Source organism: Nomascus leucogenys, chromosome 11, assembly GCF_006542625.1.
Source record: "Nomascus leucogenys isolate Asia chromosome 11, Asia_NLE_v1, whole genome shotgun sequence".
Taxonomy (NCBI): Eukaryota; Metazoa; Chordata; class Mammalia; order Primates; family Hylobatidae; genus Nomascus; species Nomascus leucogenys.
In genome coordinates, this window is record NC_044391.1 from 3,767,077 (window position 1) to 3,791,852 (window position 24,776).

At 40.7% G+C, this 24,776-nt stretch overlaps 1 protein-coding gene across 13 annotated transcripts in view; it reads left to right on the forward strand.

The window, feature by feature from the left end:
* PLCB4 (phospholipase C beta 4) overlaps positions 1 to 24,776 on the forward strand; it is a 410,467-nt gene that overhangs the window by 321,984 nt on the left and 63,707 nt on the right. For 11 of the 13 annotated variants that reach the window (XM_030821965.1, XM_030821969.1, XM_030821962.1 and 8 more), the window contains 8 exons: positions 1,250 to 1,340; positions 3,182 to 3,277; positions 9,152 to 9,252; positions 13,256 to 13,291; positions 15,867 to 16,008; positions 16,640 to 16,724; positions 17,064 to 17,188; positions 19,040 to 19,091. In XM_030821965.1, coding sequence (XP_030677825.1) covers positions 1,250 to 1,340; positions 3,182 to 3,277; positions 9,152 to 9,252; positions 13,256 to 13,291; positions 15,867 to 16,008; positions 16,640 to 16,724; positions 17,064 to 17,188; positions 19,040 to 19,091 — 728 coding nt within the window. The remainder of the gene's footprint in view (positions 1 to 1,249; positions 1,341 to 3,181; positions 3,278 to 9,151; positions 9,253 to 13,255; positions 13,292 to 15,866; positions 16,009 to 16,639; positions 16,725 to 17,063; positions 17,189 to 19,039; positions 19,092 to 24,776) is intronic. The other 2 variants (XM_012510471.2, XM_030821970.1) reach the window with 1 other exon arrangement.

Consider the following 24,776-nt stretch of genomic DNA (forward strand, 5'->3'; position numbering starts at 1 on the left):
TTCTGGGGTTTAAATACCCTCTAGAGGTTTCCTCTGGTTACTTGGTGTCCGCTCTATGTAAATGAATAGGATGAAGTAAAGTTATAAAGTCGTTTACTTGGCGTACATCCTGTGTAAATGGAGAGGATATTTCCTGTCATAGCTGAAGTGTTTCCATTTGATTTAGTTTTAGGAAGTCAGCATGAATAGGCCTTATACTCCCTGCCTCCAGACCCTATTCTCGCTTGAATACAGGACAGGTGTTTGGGGAAGCATGGGTAGTATAAATGGGAATAAGACCTTCTCCCAGAGCTAAAGAGCTTTCAACCTTGGGAGTGGGAGCAGGACACAAATGTGAACACATAACTAGAAAAGAAGATGGCCTATGATGCTTTATGTGTTGGAGATGTCCTGGTACAAGAGAGATCACTGGGGAATGGGCCAGTTACACCACGCTGCTGGAAGGAAACAGCATTTCAACAAAGGGTTTTATTTGAGGCAAGACAGTCATATGAGTGCACAGTGCCTTACATATAATAAGTAGTATAAAAGCAAGTTTTGAAAATGAATGGATGGGTGGAAGAGTGGGTGGGTGGGCATATAGAGAGATGGGTGGAGGAATGGGGAATGGAAGACTAGATACAGGATGGTTCTGTAGATCAGAGGTGATAGCATACAGGGGCACCTCCTTTGCAGATATAAATCTAAGCAAATGATGCTGTAGTCAAGTTCAGATTCCAGGAATTGGAACAACTCCCTTCTTGATTCCCTCATCAAACCTACAAAACCACAAAACCACAATCTCAAGTGTTGAGGGTTGGGTCAGCCTACTGAGCAGACAGGCTTACTATACAGCCTGACACTTGGGGGGATCTGGGGGGCCTCTCACTTGGGAAAGCTAATTCTGAACCCAGCTGTCACAATTGTCCCTTGCACTTTACCAGATACTTAAAAGGTGCAAGGCCCTCTAGGGAGCAGGAACCCCTCCCTGACACATCCCAGGCCAGACCCCTGCTCCACTGGGGAGGTTGGAGCAGCTCTGCACACCTCTGAAAACTATGTGGATATCAAGTTTGCAGCACTAGTCTAAGAAAAAGCTGAATGGGTTTGCTAATTTGGGTTGGGGAGTGAAAACGGAAGGCTGTGCCGCCTGCCATCTAGTGGGTGTTGGGTTGCATCACTCCCAGGCCTCCCAGGCTCCTCCTGGGCTGGGAAGGAGAATGGAGAAGCACAGCCCTTCCTTAATTCAGCTCTTTCTGTTTCTCTCTAGCTTGAACCAGGCAGGACTTTGCCATCCCCCAATGACCTCAAAAGAAAAATACTCATAAAAAACAAGCGGCTGAAACCTGAAGTTGAAAAAAGTAAGTGAAACACACACATATATAATGGAAGCATACATAACATGTGTGGACATTTCAGCTGTTTAGAATTCAATTTATTTTAAAACCACTGATTTTTGGGGGGAGGGTGTAAGGCTGATGTTACAGGTGCTTTTCAGAGCAAGATTGCCACACTTCCATTTAAATTTAATTTCCACATCAATTAATTCATGCAGTAGGAAAAGCATATCTATATATTCAAATACCAGAATTTGGAGAGGGCCCAAGGGAAATTGAGAGGAAAGTAGAAGCATTTTAGAATTTATCAAGATATAAGGAACCAGCATTTTATAATTTTATACACTCTAAATTCCTCATAAGTTTCCCTTTTCAGTTTGCCCCTGTGCTCTATACCTATCGGGGGATACTAGGTACATATGAGTGTGTGACTCTGTATATGTGAATAGAGAGATCTATAGACAAATGATTTTATATAAACATGTTTCCTTTTATTCTCCCAGGATGATTTCCTTGAAAATATTTTATTTCAGAGTATATCCTAGTTCAGTGAATTAATGGTATCAAATATTGGCATGATTACACTGCATTTTCCCCCCAAGTATTCTAAATGAAAATTTTAAATTACGTTAATGACAGTTTATTTTATTACAAAAGCAATAATGCCATAGAAAAATCAAGACAATGAAAAGCATAAGAAAGTAACAGCACTAACATATATTATACACATATTCATATACTATAGACACAGGTATGTAATGTACATGTCTAGATATATACCTACATTTTTAACGTAACTGAGATCATGTTAGTGATACTGATTTTAAAATTTTAAAATTTAACCAAGGAAGTATACTTACATCAGCAGGATATAAATCTACATACTAACTTTAATCCTAATGTATGAAACACTATATAGAATTTAATATATATGACATAGAATTGTATGCATTTATTATAGCATGATGTAACCAGTCCCAAGTTGATGGATTTTCACTACTATAAACATGCTTGAATGTTATTTTGTATGTTTGTGCAACCCTCTTCTTGAAATCAGTTGGTGCAATTAGAGTTATTCAGTCAAAACATATATAATTTTTATATTGTGATATAGTTTGTTATGCTTTCTTTTAGGAAAGTTCTACCAACTTAGACTCTTCACCAGTCATGTATGAGAGTGCCTGTTTCCCACCAATATTCTTAATGCTGGCTGTTGGCCATTTTCAAATGTGTGTCCAACTCATAGAAAAAAATTGGTACCTTAGGGGTTTTTTATTTGTGTGTCTTCAATAACTAGTTTTTTGCATATTACTATTTGTGGTTTGTCCGTATGTGTTTTCCCATTTTCATTATTTTGTTTACCTTTATCTTTCTGACTTATAGAAAAATATTAGTCTTATTTTGCATAGTAGGATATAATCCCCATTAAATCAGTTGCAAATATTTTTTCCTGAAGTTTTGTTGCCAACCTGCCTATTTTCTATCAGTTCCCCATAACTGTTCATAAACCTTGGTCTGTGCCAGATTCTCCAGATTATGGGCTTTTGTTATCTAGCCTTAAATCCTTCACAAGGACTGAACCTCCTCTCAAACCTGGTGACCAGAATTTTGGGCATTTCACCCATGTCCCCGCAATTCTTCATCATGTGTATATAAGGTGGTTGTTGCAGGTTTCTTACAAGGTCGAGACCACCAGGAAAGGGCGAGAGAGAGATCACTGCTGAACCTTAGGAACATAGCGCCTTGGTGCCTGAACATTCTATCTCCTCTCCCTTTTCACGTCCTCCTCAGCGTCGATCTCAAGGCCTAGGGTTTGTACGTTACCTAGCATCTGTCACCATCTCTTTGCGTGTTTTTGCTAACAGAACAGCTGGAAGCTTTGAGAAGCATGATGGAAGCTGGAGAATCTGCCTCCCCAGCAAACATCTTAGAGGACGATAATGAAGAGGAGATCGAAAGTGGTGAGCTGTTTGCTTTTATTTTAAGTTACATGCTTTGAAAATACTTTTTAAATAAGAAAACCAGGCTGAGCACAGTGGCTTAAGCCCATAATCCCAGCACTTGGGGAGGCCAAGGTGGGAGGATGGTTTGAGCCCAGGAGTTCAAGACCAGCCTGGGCAACATTTTCGGAGAGATGACACCCATGGCTACAAAAAATAAAAAATTAGCCAGATGTGGTGGCCTGTGTCTGTAGTCCCAGCTACTGGGGAGGCTGAGGCAGTAGGATCCCTTGAGCCCGGAGGTTCAAGGCTGCAGTGAGCTGTATGTAATTGTACCACTGCGCTCCAGCCTGGACAATAGACTGAGGCCTTGTTTCAAAAATAAATGAGCAAGAAAACCAGGAATTTCTTTCAGAAGACCCTTTTATATAATAATGCTGTTTTAATTCTTCATAGTAATATTTTGGTATTCTTGGTATTTTGCCAAATATTTCCCATTTTTTCTGGCTACTAAGTTTTAATGGCTTTGTCATCTCCCTTCCTATTGGTCATTCAGCTATTCAGCAGAAATTCGTAGCCAGAGAATCCTTGAAGCATTTGCTGTAGTAGGCAGAGGAAGCAATATAAGGAACATTTTGCAATCCCTTTCTATAGACAAAAACATGAACTTCAGTCTTGTTAATGATCATAGTAGAGAGGCAAGTAATTTAAGAGACCCTCAGGCAAATGACTGATTTGTCTGCACAAAGTGAACTAGAAACTAAAAGCCAGTATTAAAATTTCAACTTCAAATTCCTTCAAATAACCAGCTCACCAGAATTATCTCCGTGTAGCTAGATAATTTTAAGAAGGCAGTCTTGCTTAAAATATTTGAATATGTGCTATTACCTTCTCTTTTACTTTGATCACATAGCAACAATCATAATGTTCAGTTGTAAATGGGTCATTTGAGAGTTTGGGGATGATTTTAGAGAATTATTTGTTTGTTATGTGTCATGAGAATTGATGAACAAAATGACAAGGACTTGCGTTGGTTATACAATGCCATGGATTTATACACAGGCAAACCTTGGAAATATTGCAGATTTGGTTCTAGACCCCTACAATGAAGTAAATATTGCAAAAAAGTGATTCACAAGAATTTTTGTTTCCCAGTGCACACAGAAACTATATTTACACGGTACTATAGGCTATTAAGTGTTCAATAATAGCATTATGTCCAAAAATGTAACTTAATTTAAAAATACCTATTGCTTAAAAATGCTAACAATTATCTAAGCCTGCATTAAATTGAACTCTTTGTGTGGAGGGTCTTGCCTTGAGTGATCAGGGTGGTAGTTGCCAAAGATTGGGGTGGCTGTGGTAATTTTTTAAAATAAGACAACAATGAAGTTTGCTGCATTAATTGACCCTCCCTTTCACAAAAGATTTCTCTGTAGCATGCAGTGCCCTTTGATGACACTTTACCCAGAGTAGAGCTTCTTTCAAAATCGAAGCCAATCCTCTCAAACCCTGCTGTGATGCCTTCTCAACTAGGTTTATGTAATATTTTAAATCCTGTGTTGTCATTTCAAGAATGCTCACAGTATCTTTACCTGGAGTAGATTCCATCTCAAGAAACCACCTTCTTTGCTCATTCACAAGAAACAACTCCTCATCTGTTTAAGTTTTATCATGAAATTGCAGCAATTCAGCCCCATGTTCAAGCTCCTTTTCAAATTCTAGTTCTCTTACTCTTTCTACCACCTCTGCAGTGACTTCCTCCACTGAAGTCTTGAACCTCTCAGCATCATCCATGGGAGTCTCCCAAGCTCCTGTGAACATTGATATTTTTACCTCTTCCCATAAATTATGAATGTTCTTTCTTAATAGCATCTAGAATGGTGAACACCGGAAGCTTTTCAGTTTACTTTGCCCAGATCCATCACAGGACAGACATTCTCTTTTAGGAAAGCTAGACATAGAGCTACAAATCCAAAAGTTGGAAGAATTAACTAACCTTATTGAAGACTCCTTAATAAAGACTCCTGACTGTGGAACAGACTTTATAAGTGACTCAGTTGCATGTCCAGTCCTTGGGTTTGACATTACTCCCAGAGAAAAGTCATAATGACTGTACTTTCATTTGTTTTATGTGGCAGGGAGGGGCTAGGAGGCTAAAGATGTCTGATACTACTCAGTTGATACTTGTTAGTATGGTCATCTGTTACTATGCAATAAACCATCCCCAAATGTAGGGGCTTATAACAACACCTTATCATTTTTCTGTCATAATTCTGTGGGTCATCTGGGCTCAGGTTGGTGGTTCTCCCTTGGGTTTCTCATGCTTTTGTTGTCAGATGACATCTGGGGCTGACTGGTTCCCTTGGGCGGGTTATCCAGGACGGCTCACTCACATGCTGTTAGTGGATGCTGGCTGAACGCTGGGAGCTCAGCTGGGCCTCACTGGCCATAGTACCGCTGTGGCCTCTCTCTGTGATTTGAGCTTCTCACAGCACGATGGCTAAGTCCCCCAGATGGAACATCTAAGAGCCAGTGTCCCAAGAGGCAGGAAGCAGAAGCTGTTAAATTATTTAAGAGCTAGGCCTGGAACTAGTGCAGTATCACTTCCTCTATGTTTTATTCATCAAAGCAGTCTCAGGGCCCATGCAAGTTCAAGAGGGTGAGTGAGTGACAAAGTCACGTTGCATAAGAGCACAGAGGAGGGCAGATGATATGGCAGCTGTTTTTGGAAAATATAGTCAGCCATGATGCCTACTATATTTTTTCACATTTTTTTTTTGCAAATAATAAATCTAAACAAGATTTAAGAAAAATATATTTGCAGAAATATATTTCAAACGATCAAGAAAATACTCCTAAGATGCAAAAAAGATGACTATTCAGTAAAACCAGTTCCTTTAAGTTAAATTTCTTAAATGGTAATTAAAATATGTAAGGCATTACCGATACGATAATCCAGTAAAACTAACTGCAGAAATAATGGAATAAATTAACAAGAAAACAGTGTTAATGATAATTACTACCATCGTTGTACCAACAGTGGACCAGGCAGCTTAAATTACAGCCTTATCTAACCTGTATACAGCCTGATGAAATGGGTATTATTATTATTATTATTATTATTTTTGAGACGGAATCTTGCTCTGTTGCCCAGGCTGGAGTGCAGTGGCGCAATCTCGGCTCACTGCAAGCTCTGCCTCTGAAATGGGTATTATTACACCAATTTTTCAGATGAGGGGACTGAAGCTTAGAGAGATAACGTATTTTGCACATGATCCCACAGTGGGCAACCGATTGCACTAAGATTCAATCCCGGAGCTACCTGATTCCAGTCAAGACTTTTTGTACCTTACAGTACTGCCCTTTCCAATTCACAGGAATATGGTAAAAACATAGATATGCAAAAAATACTTTTTTTAAAAAGGAGAAAGAATAGAACGAATGAAAGTCAAAGATGTGATGTTTCCTAAACACACACAGTCATCTAAAATTAGCATCAGTATGGCTTCATGTATTATTCTTAAAGGTGCTTTCCCACCATCTACATACATATGGTAATTATTCCTCCAGGCAGAAAAATATTTGCCTCTAGTGACTCCCATGTTATTCCAAAATATACTTGAGATTTGGGTTAAGTTTTAACAGAAATAACCACATGATTTAGTATCCATGTCGGAAAGCACCTAAGGACAGAATCATCCACCTAGATGGCACAAGGCTCCTGTTTCACCTGTTATGTGTGTGATTCTTAGGTTGCCTCAGTAATACTTGGCTTTGGTTCTGGACAACCAGTCGGCTATAATTACCTTAGTGCCACTGTATGAATCTACTATCTATGTGTGACTAGAATCTCTAATTTAAATACATCAACACAGCAGGCAAGGGGAAACCAAGCGTAGTTCAATAGGGGAGGCCTGCCTGGAGGCTATAGAAAATAGAAAAGGCTTTCAGTCAGTGAAATCAGGTGCCCAGGCATTAGGCTGGATTTAGATTCAGAAGGACACATGGCTCCCAGGATAGGAGACAAGTAGTGGGGAATATCAAAATTGTATGTGGTTATAGGTGTGTCTGTGCATATCTGCACACTCAGAAAGTGATCATGTATTCATACAATTCTCTTAAGGTGGTTATTAAGTCTCCACCACTTGTTTGGGGCACGCCCCTTGCCTTCAAGTAGTTTACATCTGTATGGGCAGTTTAGACTAGACATAAATGAAATGAAAATTTAATAGTGACATGAGAAGTTTTGAAATCTTGATTACTGACTGTAGGTCATGGAAACCTAGTCCTGGAAGAACTGTGCTAAGAATTCAAGAGACAGGTAGATCCATTATCTTGCTCTGTGATTTCAGACAAGTCAAATCATATCTCTGCATCTAGTTCCTCGTTTATAAGTAAAGACAGATGCTGGATTAGATTATTTTAAGACATATTCCAGTTCCTCAAATCCTTTTCTTCCTGCCTAAGCCTTACGATGACCTGCTTGTTGTTGTTGTTGTTTGGATTTTGTTTTTTAATCGTCTGCCTTGAGAATATCCCTTCATCAGAATTATCAGCTCCAGAAGAGGAAGGTGGCTGTTTCTTTTCCTCACCCTCTTCCTGTGCCTGGAGAGATACTTCACAAAATGAAACAGTCTATCTAGAAATTCTGAATCCAGATACTACCAGTTGAAAGATACCACTGTTTTATTATGACTAAGAAAGAAAAAATAGGTTCCATTCACTGGAAAAAAACCATCAGTTGATGGTTTGAAGTAGAAAGAACACCCTACAATATCATAAATATTAAAATACATAAAAGTACATCTTAGAATCGGTGAAATAATTTTTCATTTACTCCTGTTCTTTCATTCTCCTTTGTACTTTTAAACATGCTTTAAAAAAATCTATCTCATTCTTATGGGTCTGCTCATCTCCTTTCTGAATTTCTCAGAAATTATTTTAGTGGGTTTTTTTGTTTTGTTTTTACAGTAACGTTCCCTCATGCCCTGTGGTGTGACCATATGGATTTGTATTGTTCTCATCCTGAGGTCTATGGGTTTCTCCTCATCCTGGCTAGATTTTAAGCAAATTCTTTATCTGGGAATTCCTGCAAATGGTGATTGTGTGAATCCAAATCTCACCTCAGCATGTTGCACATTTTCCAGCAGGTAGTTCCTTTTTTTCCCATGAACATCCTGGGTGGATTCTGGCATTCTTGTCACTTTCCTGGACCAATGAACACCGTGTATGTACTTTCTTTCACAGACTAGACCACGCTCCAGGGACACCAGCTTTATTTGGCACCCACTTCCACTTCTCCTCCTACCTGAGCCTGACAAATGAGCCCTGAGCCTTTGAAACCTATGCTAGGTTTGACAAATAGTTTGCAGGAGTAGCACAATCCTTCTGAGGCCTTTCTTTTTTCTACCACTCCAAGCTATAAGTCATTATGCCCATAAAATTCAAGTGGACATTTTAGTCTCTTTCAGAATTATCTGACGTATTTGTTTTCTTGCACCTTCTTATTTTCTCTTGATGTCATGAAAGATCAAAACACCCTTTAATGAGTTATAGATATTCCTGCAGTGTTTGAGGCTTTCATTTTTAGAATTAGTATAGTAGGATACAAGTAGCCATCCACTTAAGAAAAATTTATTAAGCATCAAGCATGTCAAACCACATTTTAGGTGCAGGAGAAATAATACATAACAAGATGTGCTCCTTGATGTTGAATAGATAAGAGTTTAGTGAGAGTTTTACTTGAAAAAATACTGCATCTATAAATGTCCCCATTTTCTTTCAGCATCCTTTTTCTCTAACAGTGCTTATGTTCTACCCAAGATTATGAACAAGGTCTGACTACTTGGCAGTGGTTTGGCGTCATGGATTTTCCATTTGTCTTTCACACAGCTGACCAAGAGGAGGAAGCTCACCCTGAATTCAAATTTGGAAATGAACTTTCTGCTGATGACTTGGGTCACAAGGAAGCTGTTGCAAATAGCGTCAAGAAGGTCAGAGTCCCCTTTCTTTCATCACTCTCAAGAGGCAGCAGCTGTTATTTATGAAATTTTGGAAATGTGAGAACCACAGGAGAATAAAGTAACCTATAATTCCCCTTCTAAATTGCTTAGGATACGAGTCTGTGCTGGGTGACCAGAACTTGACACATACACAATATTAAATTTAAAAAGACATTTAAATTACTCATTAGTCAGGGCCGGTGTTAACCACTACCCATTTGGCCAGTGTCCTCTAAATAGTATCATGTATTGTGTTATTGCAGCTGGGGAGGGAGACAATGACAGCATCCCAGGGGTAAGGTTTAATCTTGAATTCATCAGGAAAATGACCCCTGAACATCCTGAGTCTAGCCCTCATTCGAGAACTAGTCCTGCTAATTATATACCTTCCCCCTAAAGTACAGTAAGCATAAAAACGTTTCCAGATACTCAGCCAAGGAAAATAGTTATTCATGTACTTACCTTTTATCAGGCATAGTCTAAGCCATAATGACCTAAAAGGGTAAAACAGTTGCCTTCTGCCCTTAGGCAGCTCATGGCCCCCTGTAGTTTAGGGAAAGGGATCGGAAACAGCAAACAAGCAAGTAGTTAAATAACTATATAATTACAACTTGTGATGAGTGCAATTATGAACATAAACACGAGTGCTGAAGAATAATGAAGTAGAAAGAATAAGGAAACCAGAACACAAAGGATCAAGAGGAATTGGCCATGCACAGAGATAGAGGAATCACTTTCCATGCGGAGGGACCACAATAACAACAGCAAGGCTGTGAGTAGAGTGGCTTGAGTGAGGGTGGACTGAGACAAGATGAGATGAGGCAGGTAGGTGGGAACTGGGTGATGTAGGATTTTGGAGGCTATTATGAGAAATTCAGATATTCAGTGAAATGTGACACTACTGAAAAAGTTTAGAGAAGGGGGCAGTGTAGCCTGATTCAAGTTTTAAAAGATTGCTGTGGTTGCCATATGGAGACTAGTTTAGGAGGAAACAGGAGTGGAAGCAGGAAAAGCAGTGAGGACAGGCTGCTGCTCTAGGCCAGACAAGAGTCCCCGATGGTCAAACCAGACAATGCATCAGAGAGGACTGAGTGGCTTCAACTTCAAGACGTGTTGAGAAATGGGACAGGCTACTGATGGATGGAATGTGGGAATGAGAGAGAAAAAAGTGAGATGACCCTCTAGTGCCCTTGTTTGAGGAACTGGGTAGGTGGTGGTACCATTTACCGGCATGGGGAAGACCGAAAGAGAAAGAATTCAGGAGTTTCAAATGGGATGACTATTTGAGATGCCTGTGAAGTATTCAAGGGGAGGTGTTCATATAGCATTGCCATCTGACTCTCTCTCTGGGTTCATTTCCTAACTGTCTAACTTTGGGTAAGTTACTTAACCTCTGTGTACCTTAGTTTCCTCATCTGCAAAGTGAAGACGATAACACCTATTTCATGGGGTCACTGTGAAGAGTGGATGGTTTGTGACATGTCAAGAGCTTAGCGTGGTGCCTGGCACATGGTAACTCCTGTAAAGGTATTAGTTGCTGGTATATTATCATCCTTTTCATCTTTATCATTGTCATTATCCTCATGATCACTGGCGTCATCATCTCGCGTATATAGAAGATGGGTTGAGCTAGAGATACAAGTTGGGAGTTCAAAAGATCATATTTGAAACAATGGAAATACTGAGATGATTCACAGGGAAAGGTGGAAAAGAAGGCCCAAGTGGAGTCCTTGTTAAAAGTGGAGCCAGAAAAGAAGAGCAAGATATGGCTAGAGAAGTAGGAGGGAAATTAGGCAGTGACACCAAGAAAACCAAGAAAGAGAACAGTGTTAACAGAAGGACTCAGTGTTTGACTGTAGAATGTGGTAAAAATCTTAGACAAATTAAATTTAACAGAGTTTAGTTGAGGAAAAAAAAAAAAACAATTCCCAAATTGGGCAGGCCCCAAACCAGAAGAGGTTCAGAGAGACTCCAGTGCAGCCATGTGGTAGAAGATTTATTGACAGAAAAAGGAAAGTGACCTACAGAAAACAGAAGTGAGGTAAAGAAGCAGCTGGATTGGTTACAGCCGTATTTGCTTTATTTGAACAGAGGTTGAATAGTTGGCCACCTTTGATTGGCTGAAACTCTGTGATTGGTGCATGAGTAGGTTCCAGTCTGTTTACACATCCATTCAGTCTACAGTTTACTATGTGAAAGTTTATGAAGAAACCTTTAGAATAGGTAAAGAGATAGCTTTAGGCTAAACTTAATTTAACGAATGCTACTGACTGATTAAGTAAGAAGACTCAAGAGTGTCCTTTGGGTTGTTAGCATGGAGGTCATTGGCAATCTTAAAGAGACATTTCAGTGGAGTGCCAGGCAGGGTGGTGACACCGAATCATACAGATATGAATGACTAGAGACTATGCTTTTGAGAAGTTTTGCTGTGAAGGGGAGCAAGAAATGGACTGGTGGCCAAGGGCACCTGAGGAGTCAAGGGAGTGTTTTCTTTTTCGGATGGATGAATCTGGAGTGTGTTTGCAAACTTGGAAGTGGTGCAGTACAGAGGAAGAGATTAGTTTTGCAGGAAAGAGAGGGAATAACTGCCTGGAATTCCTTGAGGAGGTGGAAGAGGGTGGGATCGCTGTGGTGCAAAGGTGTGGCCCTTCACAGGAGCAGGAACACCTGATTAGTGAAGACAGTGGATGAAGATGCAGGTAGGCAGATACATTTGGTGATAGGAAGAGGGGAGAGTATCTGTCTGATGAGTAAAGCCAAAGGAATATTGCCTTTACACCCTATCTTTTCTGATATAGGGGATTGTGACTACTTTGAGAATACTGAACGTCTATTAAGACTCAAGAGTATTGTTTTAATACAAAAATTAGCCCGGCACCATGGCACATGCCTATAATCCCAGCTACTCAGGAAGCTGAGGCAGGAGAATTGCTTGAACCCGGAAGGCGGAGGTTGCGGTGAGCCAAGATTGCGCCACTGCACTCCAGCCTGGGCAACAGAGCAAGACTCTGTCTCAAAAAAAGAAAAAAATGTTGCTAAAGCTTTCATCAATATTTTCTTAGTGTCTTAGTCAGTTGGAGCTGCTATCACAAAAATACCATTGGCCTAAACAACTAAAAACTATTTCTCACCATTCTGGAGTCTAAGAAGTCTAAGATCAAGTTCCTAGTGAGGGGGCCTTCTTGGTGGTCATGTCCTCACGTGGTGGACAGAGAATAAGGAGGCAAGCTCTCTCTTGGCTTGGCCCTCATGACCAAATTACCTCCCAAAGGCCCCATCTTCAAATGCCATCACATGAGAATTAAAGTTTCAGTATATGAACTGGGGACAGTATGGGGGGCACAGTCCCTAGCAAATACCCAGACATGAATGCTGAGTTACTCAAGAGTGACCATTCCCGCTGCTTTCCCCAAACCCCATGACTAAAGCCCTAATTAAATAATTATAATAAAACATCTAAGGCCGGGCGCGGTGGCTCACGCTTGTAATCCCAGCACTTTGGGAGGCCGAGGCGGGCGGATCACGAGGTCAGGAGGTCGACACCACGGTGAAACCCCGTCTCTACTAAAAATACAAAAAAAATTAGCCGGGCGTGGTGGCGGGCGCCTGTAGTCCCAGCTACTCGGAGAGGCTGAGGCAGGAGAATGGCGTGAACCCGGGAGGCGGAGCTTGCAGTGAGCCGAGATCGCGCCACTGCACTCCAGCCTGGGCGACAGAGCGAGACTCCGTCTCAAAAAAAAAAACAAAACAAAAAAACATCTAAGTAGGTAAAGACTGTCCACAAAGGAGGGAAAGGGCATTAAGATTAGCCCTTCTGGTGCATAAAACAGTGAGGCCATCCATGGCTTTTTGTCATCAGTAATGTCCCACATTAGCAGATAAATATAGTAACAAGTTTACCTACACTTATTTAAATATCTATGTGTGTATGGCTAATAAATTTGGAATTTTGCCCTTTAGAGAAGTAAACAAATTATTTCCTTTCTCTAACTAGGCTTCAGATGACCTTGAACATGAAAACAACAAAAAGGTAACAAAATAATTCCCTTGCACATTTTAAATCAGATGCATCTAATTTAAAAAATCTTCAAAGGAAGGAATCAATGGTGGTGATAAAATGATTAAATCCTGATAAAAAAAAAATCACAAAACTAGGGCAGGTGAGATGATTTTCTAAAAGTAGGTAATTAATGCAGTAAGGCATTTTCTTCATTGGAATTAGAGATTTCATTCCTGCAGTGGAGCTACATGATCATCAGCATATTGAATTGGAAAATAAAAATGAGCGAATAGGTCATCAAATCCATATTATAGCATAATAGAAAGGATAATCTTAGTTCCCACTACATTGACATTCTGGAAGATTACTGATTAATTTTACACTGCATAACTTCTAGGAGTATTACTTGATGTTATTAGCTATTGGCCTTATTGTAGGAAAGGTAAAGTTACATTTTCACTTTCTTTCATCCTCTTCAAAGTTCTTCATGTGATCACAGTGGTTTTATTTAGTAAGTATTTATGGTTTATCCTACAACAGTGAGACTGACAGCCACAGGCAGAAGTTTGCCTAATAACTTCATTCTCATACTTCAGAGGTTCGGAAAATAACTGCCTTGCTGCCTGTGGGGTCCTATCCTATCTGGAGTTGAGATCTTATCTTCTCACCCTCTAAATATTAAATTTGAAAGAATTATGAATAAATATGGTCACAAGCCTCTCCCAAAATATTTGTGAGTACATTACTCTCTTGTTCTAGAATTTCATAATTCATAATTTAAGTCAACAGTGTACAGATTGACATTTGGTCATTGTCATTTATTAGCTAAATTACTTTAATTCTCAAAGCATCAATCTTCTCATGTGGTCAGTGGGTAGGACTCTAATCCCCACTACACATCACAGACAGTAATGAGACCACGTGTGCAAGAACTCATCCTGGTACCCAGCACATAGCACCGGTGGTATTTATTATTATTAAACACACATGGAAGGAACGGACATGGCCGTTGTTTGGTGGGGGAGCAGGAGGACACATTAAGAAAATGATAAAAACAAAAACAAAACCAAGTTACATTACTTGATTATTATTTCAGGCTTTTATTGGTGAAATCAGTTTGATAATTTAGAATACTCAGATGGTTAAGTCATCAGTTAAGACAAACAAATTGACCATTTTTTTTTTTTTTTTTTGAGACGGAGTCTCGCTCTGTCGTCCAGGCTGGAGTGCAGTGGCGCGATTTCCGCTCACTGCAAGCTCTGCCCCCTGGGTTCACACCATTCTCCTGTCTCAGCCTCCCGGTAGCTGGGACTACAGGCACCCGCCACCACGCCCAGCTAATTATTTTGTATTTTTAATAGGGACGGGGTTTCACAGTGTTCACCAGGATGGTCTCCATCTCCTGACCTTGTGATCCGCCCACCTTGGCCTCCCAAAGTGCTGGGATTACAGGCGTGAGCCACCACGCCCAGCATCTGACCATTTTTTAGCTCATGGATTGCATCACCCAACTAAGGAATTTATCCAACTAGATTCACTTTATGCAGGAAATTTAGCTTTGCAAAGTTCTCAGCAAAAATATTGATCACTTTTGAAGGTATTACTTTTGTTGTTGGTTTTGTTGTTGTTTTTTCTACCAATAAACTAATTTGTTTTCTTTTTTCTGTATACAAAGTAATGCAATTTCAATATGTCCTATGCAGCAAGTTATTAGATTACTTTTAAGATTAAGTGCTTTTATAAATACCATAAGCCACGTATGTATGTGGCTTACATTCTAGAGTGCTACGGTGAAACGTAGTCCCCAAAGAGGCAGCATCATTAGCACCTGGGAACTAGTTACAGCAATGACTGGCCTCACTGCAGACTCACTGCAACAGAAACTCTGAGTGTGGGGCCCAGGAATCTGTTTTAGTTTAAAAAGCCTTCCAGGTGATTCTGACGCACGCTAATGTTCGAGAGTAACTATTTTTGATGTTGTGCCTCAATTTGTAAAAATATGTGTAATACCTGCTATATCTATTTCATAGCATTGCTGTGAGGTCCAATATAGTAATTTCTTTTTTTTTTTTTTTTTTTTTGAGATGGAGTCTTGCTCTGTTGCCTGGTCTGGAGTGCAGTGGCACAATCTCAGCTCACCACAACCTCTGCCTCCTGGGTTCAAGCGATTCTCCTGCCTCAGCCTCCCAAGTAGCTGGAATTACAGGCTCATGCCACCATACCCAGCTAATTTTTGGCATTTTTAGTAGAGATGGGGTTTTGCCATGTTCGCCAGGCTTGTCTTGAACTCCTGGCCTCCCAAAGTGCTGGGATTAAAGGCGTGAGCCACTGTTCCCGGCCAGTAATTTCTTGAATATTTTAAAGTCCCTTAAAAATCTAAAAATGTCCTACAAATGTAAGATAAGCTTAATATTTTATGATTACCTCCTTTTGCATTATTTAGAGCTACAAAAACACTAACTTCTTAAAGTATCCTTTAGTATAATTGAGGAAGAAAAAGTCTTTGAATTTGTGTGTGTGCAATTATCTTTATTAAGGAAATCTGCAGCACGTATCCATGGGTCCTACTGAAGTCATTGACTTATCTGTTTTCTTGTGCTTGTAGGGCCTGGTCACTGTAGAAGATGAGCAGGCATGGATGGCATCTTATAAATATGTAGGTGCTACCACTAATATCCATCCATATTTGTCCACAATGATCAACTACGCCCAGCCTGTAAAGTTTCAAGGTTTCCATGTGGCAGAAGGTAACACCAAAGGTTAAATGCAGTTGCCTTTTTTGCTTTTATGGTGCAGATGAGCTTTTATCTAACTTGTTGCCATTTTTCTTTGTGGACATGGGGGCTGTTCCACCTCACCTTATTTTTGTTTCACACACCATAGAAGCCACCTTGTTATGTGGTGACATTACATTGTCATTCATCACCTCAACCACAAGGTGGCGATGAGAGACTATGGATTTATTAGTGCTGGGCATGTGGCCTCTTCTGTTCCCACGTGCATTCACAAGACTCCTTTTAATCAAAAGCTGGTTTTCAAAAAAACATAAGAAGTATTTAAAAACTTCATTTCTGGGCTAGAGAAGCCATCATAATCATCATTATCATCAAAAATTCATATTTCAGTGGTGGCTGTAGCAATTGGGGTACATGTAATTTCTTTAATGACTCCCAATTTAATTCAGCACTTTTTTTTTTTTTTAAAGACAGATGTCTCCATCCACAGGATGTCAATGAAAGTAGGAGCTACTGACATGATAATGTAGCATTAGCCTTCAAGGCCTCGTGATTCAGGGTGTAATTGTATTTATTTATTGCTGTTTTTTGGTGAGGGTTTGATGGCAGGGTTCCTGAATCCATCTTTGCTTTTCTTTTACAGAACGCAATATTCATTATAACATGTCTTCTTTTAATGAATCAGTCGGCCTTGGCTACTTGAAGACACATGCAATTGAATTTGTCAAGTATCCTTATGTATCAAGTGGAATGAGTGGTTGACTCACGTTGGTTTGGCAGGAGCCCCTGAGATAGATAAATGGCTAATATATCATTCTGGTGGTGGAGTTAATAAAATGATATGTGGGAAAGACCATGGCAGCTGTGACAATCTGCCCAAAGGAAAATTGTTTTTATAATCCACACAGTGAACTGCGATCTTAAGCATCATTTGTAAATGTGAAATCTGCTCTGTGCTGTCTACTTGTTTGTCATCGTTGGCCTAGACCTTTGTTGTTTTAGCTCTTTGTTGTTTATTTTTCTCTGCTGTAGGACTCTTTTTTTCTGTTTTCCTTAATAAGTTACAGTTACAACAAACGGCAAATGAGTCGCATTTACCCCAAGGGAGGCCGAGTCGATTCCAGTAATTACATGCCTCAGATTTTCTGGAACGCTGGCTGCCAGATGGTTTCACTGAACTATCAAACCCCAGGTAGGAGCTGATGTCCAGTGACCCCAAATTCCATGAGAACACTTTGACAGGATGGTGCTAGCACTTCCCATCAGTTGGCTGTGGGCATTTTTTAAAGGAAGCAGACATATGGCAAAGCAATGTGTCATTGGATTTATATAATGTTGAGAAATTTTAAAAACCCAAAATAGAGCAAACAGTCATAGAAAATAATGTGTTGTGATTGGAATTTAATTCCTTTCATAAATGCCATGACTATTCCTGCTAACCATTATCCCATATTCCAAAATATTTCTCATTTTTCTTCCTTTTGGATCAAAGTTGTTATCTTTGTTTCTAGAGGCAGAATTAAGTGAAAAGAATTTGAGTATCTTTGTACAGTAACAGCGACTCATTTCTCCTTTGGCAAATACCCTGACCACTGTGAACATTCAGCAAATATGACTGACACAGGGGCACTTCACCAAAGAGATACAGAATATTTTGGAGTAAACTCCACTAAAATGGTATATAAGGAGATACATATTTGAAGAGGTACTAATCTATAACTTGGTCCTCCAAAGTGTACTCAAAGACAGGTTTCCAATATATAATGACTTTTTTTTCTGGAAGGAAAAGAGTAAATTTTTATAACTGCATAAACAAATTTTTAAAATTTTTGAGGTTTGCTTAAGAGCCTAGGATCACAGTATTAAGATTAGAGGTAGCAAAATAGAAATAGAATAGATAGAAATATGCCACAAACCCTATTCACTGTATATGGTCAGTTCTACAACATGGTTCTTACAATTGGTAAAATAAAACAAAACCAGAAAACCCTTTTTTCCTTCAATTATTTGCTATATAAGAGAACTGCCCATGCTTCCCAATTTGAGGATTTTTTAAAATCTATTTTGTATTTTAAGAATCCGTCACCTTGTTCCCTGCTATCTGGATTGAGTAGAAGATCCTTTGACTTTCACTCCTTTGGCATGAGTGTGAGCTGACTGTACTTCTCACGCCTTGAAGGAGCCTCCCCAATGACTGGAAGCTCCTCCTACTGGAGTCGCCATTCTGCATGGGGTCTCCACAGTACTTGCTAGGTTAGACTGTGACGTGATAGGTACCAATACAATCCCTGAGTGTTTCTAGCTGGGGCCCGGTAACAAGGCCCTAATGACTTCACTTACTTAAAAAGGGCCAACTTGTATTCTCAGTTGTCAATGAGTCCATACTATGGATTAAATGGCTAGCCCAGCTTATGTTTTATTCTATAATATTAGGTTTAAACACAACATTTTGAAGAGGAAAAAATATCCATCAGTTTACCCATTTCTTTGGCTGATGGGAAGAAAGAAAAAATTTTATTCACTTGCAAGAGAAAAGTCACAAGCCATGTGCTGCCAGGGTAGACCCCACTAGAATAATTCCCCCTGCGTCCCATCCTGGAAGCATGCCACCAAGTTTTATGCGATACTTACCTAGTTCATTTTCCAGTCTTTTAAATCAAGTTTCATCTTCACCCTCCCGGGTATCTCCAGGGTTCCTCTGCCCAGGGATCCTGAGACCCATCCTCTCCCACTGTAGCGGGTTGGATGTCTCTACTCTCAATACTCATCGAACAATAGTACGACTCCTATATTGAATCCAGTTTTAAAAGTGACCTTTAGCATGATCTTTATGAAAACACGTTTTATGTTTAATTTAAATGAAACATGAGGTCAATTCAACATAGAAGAGAGTATGCCTTAAATAGACTAAGCAGAACCTTGTAGTATTAAAGAGGGACCTGTGGGCCCAGGAGCAATCTGATACCTATTGTTTAGAATCACCCCGTCAGGGTCTTTTTTGTCTAGGAAGACAAGATGCTAAATTATTTTTGTCTCTTGACAGATTTAGCGATGCAATTGAATCAGGGAAAATTTGAGTATAATGGATCGTGCGGGTGAGTAATATGATTTAAACTGTTATCACCTAGATTGAGAACTCCATACTACAGCTATAATGAAGCCATGTCATTTTCAATTAGGGGCTACAGAATTTAAGCTGGGTTTGAGGGATGGAATAGAAACAAATGAAATACCTAGATAATATTTGCAAATATGCATTCTTCATCTATCCCATTTTACCAAGCAGGTTTTGTTTTTTTTAAGAAGCAGTTCATACATATCCTAGAGTTTAATCCTCTTATTTTAGAATCAATAGTGGAGGTTTTTCTGTCTGGGACAGGTAATAATCCCTGCACACTTGGACGTTAACTGGAGATGTAGGCCTTAAATATGTGCGTTTTACCTAGGACAAATCAAGTAATGAAGTTAATTTCATATGTAATGAAGTTGTGGATGTCAAGCTGAATTTCATTCATTTGGAAATAAACCTTTGTCCTCTATTGATTCTTTTTTGTGTCTTGTAAGTAGTAGTTATCAAAGAATAATGCTGTGAATATTGTCCTAGTTTCCTTAAATAGCACTCTTGAAAACTGTGAACCAAGAAGTGAAATAGGAAATGTTAATTCCGTGGAAACACTGGAAGGTTAAATGAAAATATAAAATTAGAATTATCTTGAGATAAAAAAAAAAACTATGTGGTCATCCCCTCACCCCACCTCAGCCTCATGCATCTGTCCCCAAGCAAGTAAATATTAATAACTCCAGACCGCTGCCCAAAGGCCTCTAGAGGAATCCAATGGAAAACTATCCCGTCATAATGATGCTATTAGGAATTTCTTCATGGTGTCTCACCTGATTGGATGTCTTAATTTTTATCACTGAACACTGCCAGTCAAGATAACATTTTTCAGCAGTTGTGAGTTAGGAATGGCTTTTCAGCCTGCACACTGCCTCCCTCTGCCTGCCTGGTGAATGGTTCTCTGCCAATGTGGCTGCACACACAGTGACCATGCTATTCCCCAAATCACCCACCACTTACATACCTGGAGCATGCCCTACATTTTCCTCTGCTGTGTGCTTTGGAAGAAAAAAAATTGTGTAGTTGGGAAGAGAAAGATCTGAATTCATATTTCAGAATTTTGTGAAAGCAATTTTGTTATTTAATGCCAAGTGTTCCAACCCTGGAGATTTTGCACATAAATTGCTTCGTAGACCTCCTCCTCTCCCAAGTAGTGGGCCGAGGCATCAAGTCCCAGGGGTTCAGCCCTGGACTGTGAGTAAAATCCCTAGGCTGGGAGTCTAAAGATCAGGGCTTGAGCTCAGCTCCCAGCTGCTCCTAGTTCTTGCTGTATTGCCTAGAGCAGGTGTGGTAGACTCAGAGCCTCTCTTCTCTGCTTGATAAAATGAAGACGGTGACACCTGTTGCACAGGGTTTGTTGTATTCAAAGTAAAAACAAAATGTCTTTTTTCTTGAACAAAACGGGGAACTGAAAAAGACTTTGTCCTTTGACAAAAACCGAGTCCTTTCTGATGAGACCCACCTTTGGGCTTCCCTCTCAGTCCCTGTGGAATCCAGTTTGAGCGAGAATCATGCTAGTTCAGTTTAGTGAAAATCCCCAGCCCTTGGTATCTGACCACCCTGGATATCCTGTCACCTTGGCCTGCCTTCAGCAATAATCCTATCAAGTCAGTTTGGCCAGAAATCCTTATCCTTGATGTTTCCTCATAGTAATTTTCCATCTGCTGGCGCTCACCCTACTCCCTGGTTCTAAATTTCCATGTATGCTTATTGGGGTCAGAGTTGCGTCCTTACGCCTATGGCCACGGCTCACTACCCCTTTGAATAAAGTCCACTTTACCATGTTTAACAGGCGTTTGGGTACATTTCTTTTCTTTAACAGTTTATGACAGCTCAGCCAGGTTGAATGAATGTGTACGAAAGTACTTCAGGAACTGCACGTTTCTGTGCAAAAGTGAGATTTAAGAAAAGCTTAAGGCCTCGTGATCAATCACACACACAGACATTGCAAAATTCAATGAGTGCTCTGTTCAGTCATCCTTTAAGGACCCCAGGGAGGCAGCCTTGGCACTCCTGGCTCTTACAGGACCCGTTGGGCATAGCTGTGCTCACTTCTGGAAACTTGCAGCAGCCCAGTGATGCTTAAAGCACTTCCCTCACTCACCTCAGCGATCACACCTAAGATGCCATCAGCTGTCCAACATGCCATGAGGAATCCTGGCAGCCTGGCCTGATGCAGGGAGTAGAATTGTTTCTGTATAAAAAAAAGTCCTGACGGCCGGGCGCAGTGGCTCATGCCTGTAATCCCAGCACTTTGGGAGGCCGAGGCAGGCGGATCACGAGGTCAGGAGATTGAGACCATCCTGGCTAACATGGCGAAACCCCATCTCTACTAAAAATACAAAAAATTAGCCAGGTGTGGTGGCGGGTGCCTATAGTCCCAGCTACTTGGGAGGCTGAGGCAGGAGAATGGCATGAACCCAGGAGGCAGAGGTGACAGTGAGCTGAGACCGCGCCACTGCACTCCAGCCTGGGCGACAAAGCGAGACTCTATCTCAAAAAAAAAAAAAAAACCTATGTTCAGTTTGTTTTTTCTAGAGTTTCTGCTTAGCCATCATTAGCATGTGCAGCATCTCACTCTCTCCACCGTTATTTATTTATTTTTTCTTAAGACGGGGTTTTGCTCTGTCACCCAGGCTCAAGTGCAGTGGTGCAAACGTGGCTCATTGCAACCTTGACGTCCTGGGCTCAATCCATCCTCCCTCCTCCACCCCTCAAGTAGCTGGGGGTGCCCACCACCACACATGGCTAGTTCTTGTATTTTTTGTACAGATGGGGTTTCACCATGTTGCCAAGGCTGGTCTTGAACTCTTGAGCTCAGGCAGTCTGCCTGCCTTGGCCTCCCAAAGTGCTGGGATTACAGGCAGGAGCCACTATGCCCTACCTCATTGGTCATTTTCAAATGCGTTCATTTATTTTAAAATACCTTCACAGAAAAGGATACTGTTGCTACTTTAGCCTGAATTCTGTGCTGATGTGTTGGACGCTATGTGACTGAAAGCATACACCTCACCAGAAAGGCTGAAAAATAGCCCGTGCAGTGGGGCAGCCCAGCTTGATAAAGTATTAGCCATGCTGTTGACTCTTTAATCTCCTAATTCCCCTTCCCATACACCCAGCTGGTGGCAAAGGCTGTCCCTGGCAGGGAAAAGAGAAGAAATTGCCCTCACCTGCGTGCCTCTGTGTTCCGTGGTGATGGTAGATGTGGGGCCCAGTGCTGCACAGGAGCTCCTGTCCCTGGTGCTCGGGCACTGCATGGTTCTCACTGCGTCACCCTTGTGGCTCTCCGAACCACCTGCAAAGAGTTTTAAAAACTGCCCCTTTGGGGCAGTTAAAGAGGCATTCTGTGCCCTTTAGGCCTGTGGAGGCAAAGAATGCCTGTTTTATATAGAACATCAGTGTGCAAGGTACACAAACACCCCCAGGATCTAGCGACTGTAGCAAAACGTCAGAAACCCTCCTGGGAAAACGCTCTGTGCTCCCTGGCTGATCTTGTGGGAGAGCGCAGCACTGGGCCCAATAAGTGTGAATGTTACCAGGAAAGTGAGCAGCGCTTTTAACGGTCTCGTTTTTGAAGACGGAAAAATGGAAGACATTTCCCTAATTGCAAATGAAACAAAATAGTGTAAATTAATATCTAAAATATTTTTAGGCTTTCATAGGAAAGTGGGTGATTGATATCAAAATGGTATGACATTTTATGCTTCAGAGGCCGTTTTTATACAGCATTTCTCCCTTGTCCACAGGCCATATGTTCTAAGAACCCCAGTGGATGCCTGAAATCACCAAACCCAACATGTATTATATATATTGTGGTTCTATACATTTCATACCTGTGATAAAGTTTAATTTATAAATTAGGCATAGGAAGAGATTAACATCAATAACTAATAATGGAACAGTTATAACAATATAGTGTAATAAAAGTTATGTGAATGTGGTCTCAAAATATCTCAATTTTTTCTCTTTTTTATGTTTATTGGCTATTTGGATATTCTACTCATTTTCCTATTGGGTTTTCTATCTTTTAAAATAGATTTTTTATTTCAAATTTTTATTTTCCAACTCTTATATTAGGTTCTATTTTAATATTTTTGGAACAGAGTTGACCAGGGGTAGCTGAAGCCTCAGAAAGCGAAATTGCAAATAAAGGGGGATACTGTATAGCATAGCAACTTGCAGTTATCATCAGCAGCCATTTTGCTTTCTTGCAGCTAAATAAAATAATGGCATGTTGGACAACTGATGGCATCTTAGGTATGATGAAATAGGATGCGTTTCCTTATGACCCCATTTTCCCATTCTTGGGGCTCCTATCCCCCCACCTGGTCAGCAACCCTTCTTCTCTCCCTCTCTTGCCTTCCAAGGCCCTACACAGTCCACAGAGACTCCTTGGATCTCTGCCTTGCCATTGGCTTTAGCCTTGTGCCTGTGCCTACCGCACAGACCTAGATGTCTGGAATGAGTTCATTTTCTGTACCAGAAAGCACCAAACAGACCATCTATGTCATTTGCAGGGCCCAATGCAGAATGAAAATGAAGGGCTCCTGAGAAGTTAGGGTGGTGGATGCAGAGCATTAAACCAAGCATGGGGCCCTTCTGAGTTCAGGGCCCTGTACAACTGCACAATTAGCACCACATAGCCAGCTCTGGTGCCAGACTCTGGCTTCAGCTTCCCTATCAATACCCCAGGTCCCTGCACCCTCACAGCCACCAGGGATGTGAGAGGCAACCTCTGCTGCTCTCTCAGACCGCGTTGGACCCAGAACAGATGCTCCTTTGACCTTCAAAGAAAGCTTGCTAAGTGTCCTATCCTGGGCCAGGGCTTATCTCACGGTCCTGACAAGCTTCTGCATACTCTGTTTTACTCTCTTCAAGTATACAAAATGAACCCATTTCACCGGAGCATGCCTGCTTTGGAGAATTGGATATGGGTTTCTTGCCCCTTTCCCCTGCCATTTCTCATTGTGGATCAATTCACTCTTTCACAGATGAGTGTTCTATGCAGATTTGAAAGGGGGGATGTGGAAGAATGCTTTTGACCCTGAGACATCATTGTGATCCCGTTTCTTATTTTGATGGGTGGGAAGGGCTCTTGGTCTTTAACAAAGGACTGTGGAAAGTGAGGAATCTCTGGACACTCACTTCCCAAGGAGATTCAGAACTGGAAAGGTGACTCCAGTCCTGTATTCATCCAAGTCCCGACCTTCCTCAGGAGGCAGAGTCCCTCATTTGCCACAGCTGGGGTCCAAATGCTGCCTGTGTCATGAAAGCCAGAACCACCATTGTTACCTCCCCTCACAGTCTGTGTCGGTTTTCCTTCCAGAGAAAGCTGGTGGGCTTCCCTCGGAGATGCAGGCCTAGTGTTGTAGCTACTCACCTACTTTCCATTCTGATTCTTTACCTTTTGCTGTGTCATCATATTTTCTAGTTGCCAACTCTAGCCACAAAAAAAGCTACAAATCTAAAACTCCATGAATACAGAAGATAATCTCTTCTATATAGAGAGCTTTTATATTAATATTGGGGGTTGCATTCTCTTGGAGACAAGAGTGTTCAAAATCACCTTTAACATTTCAACAATTGTGTAAATTTCTATATTCTTGGTAAAAAATCAGTGTTGTCTCTTAAAGATTCCTTTTTGGATTATCAAATGTAAGGG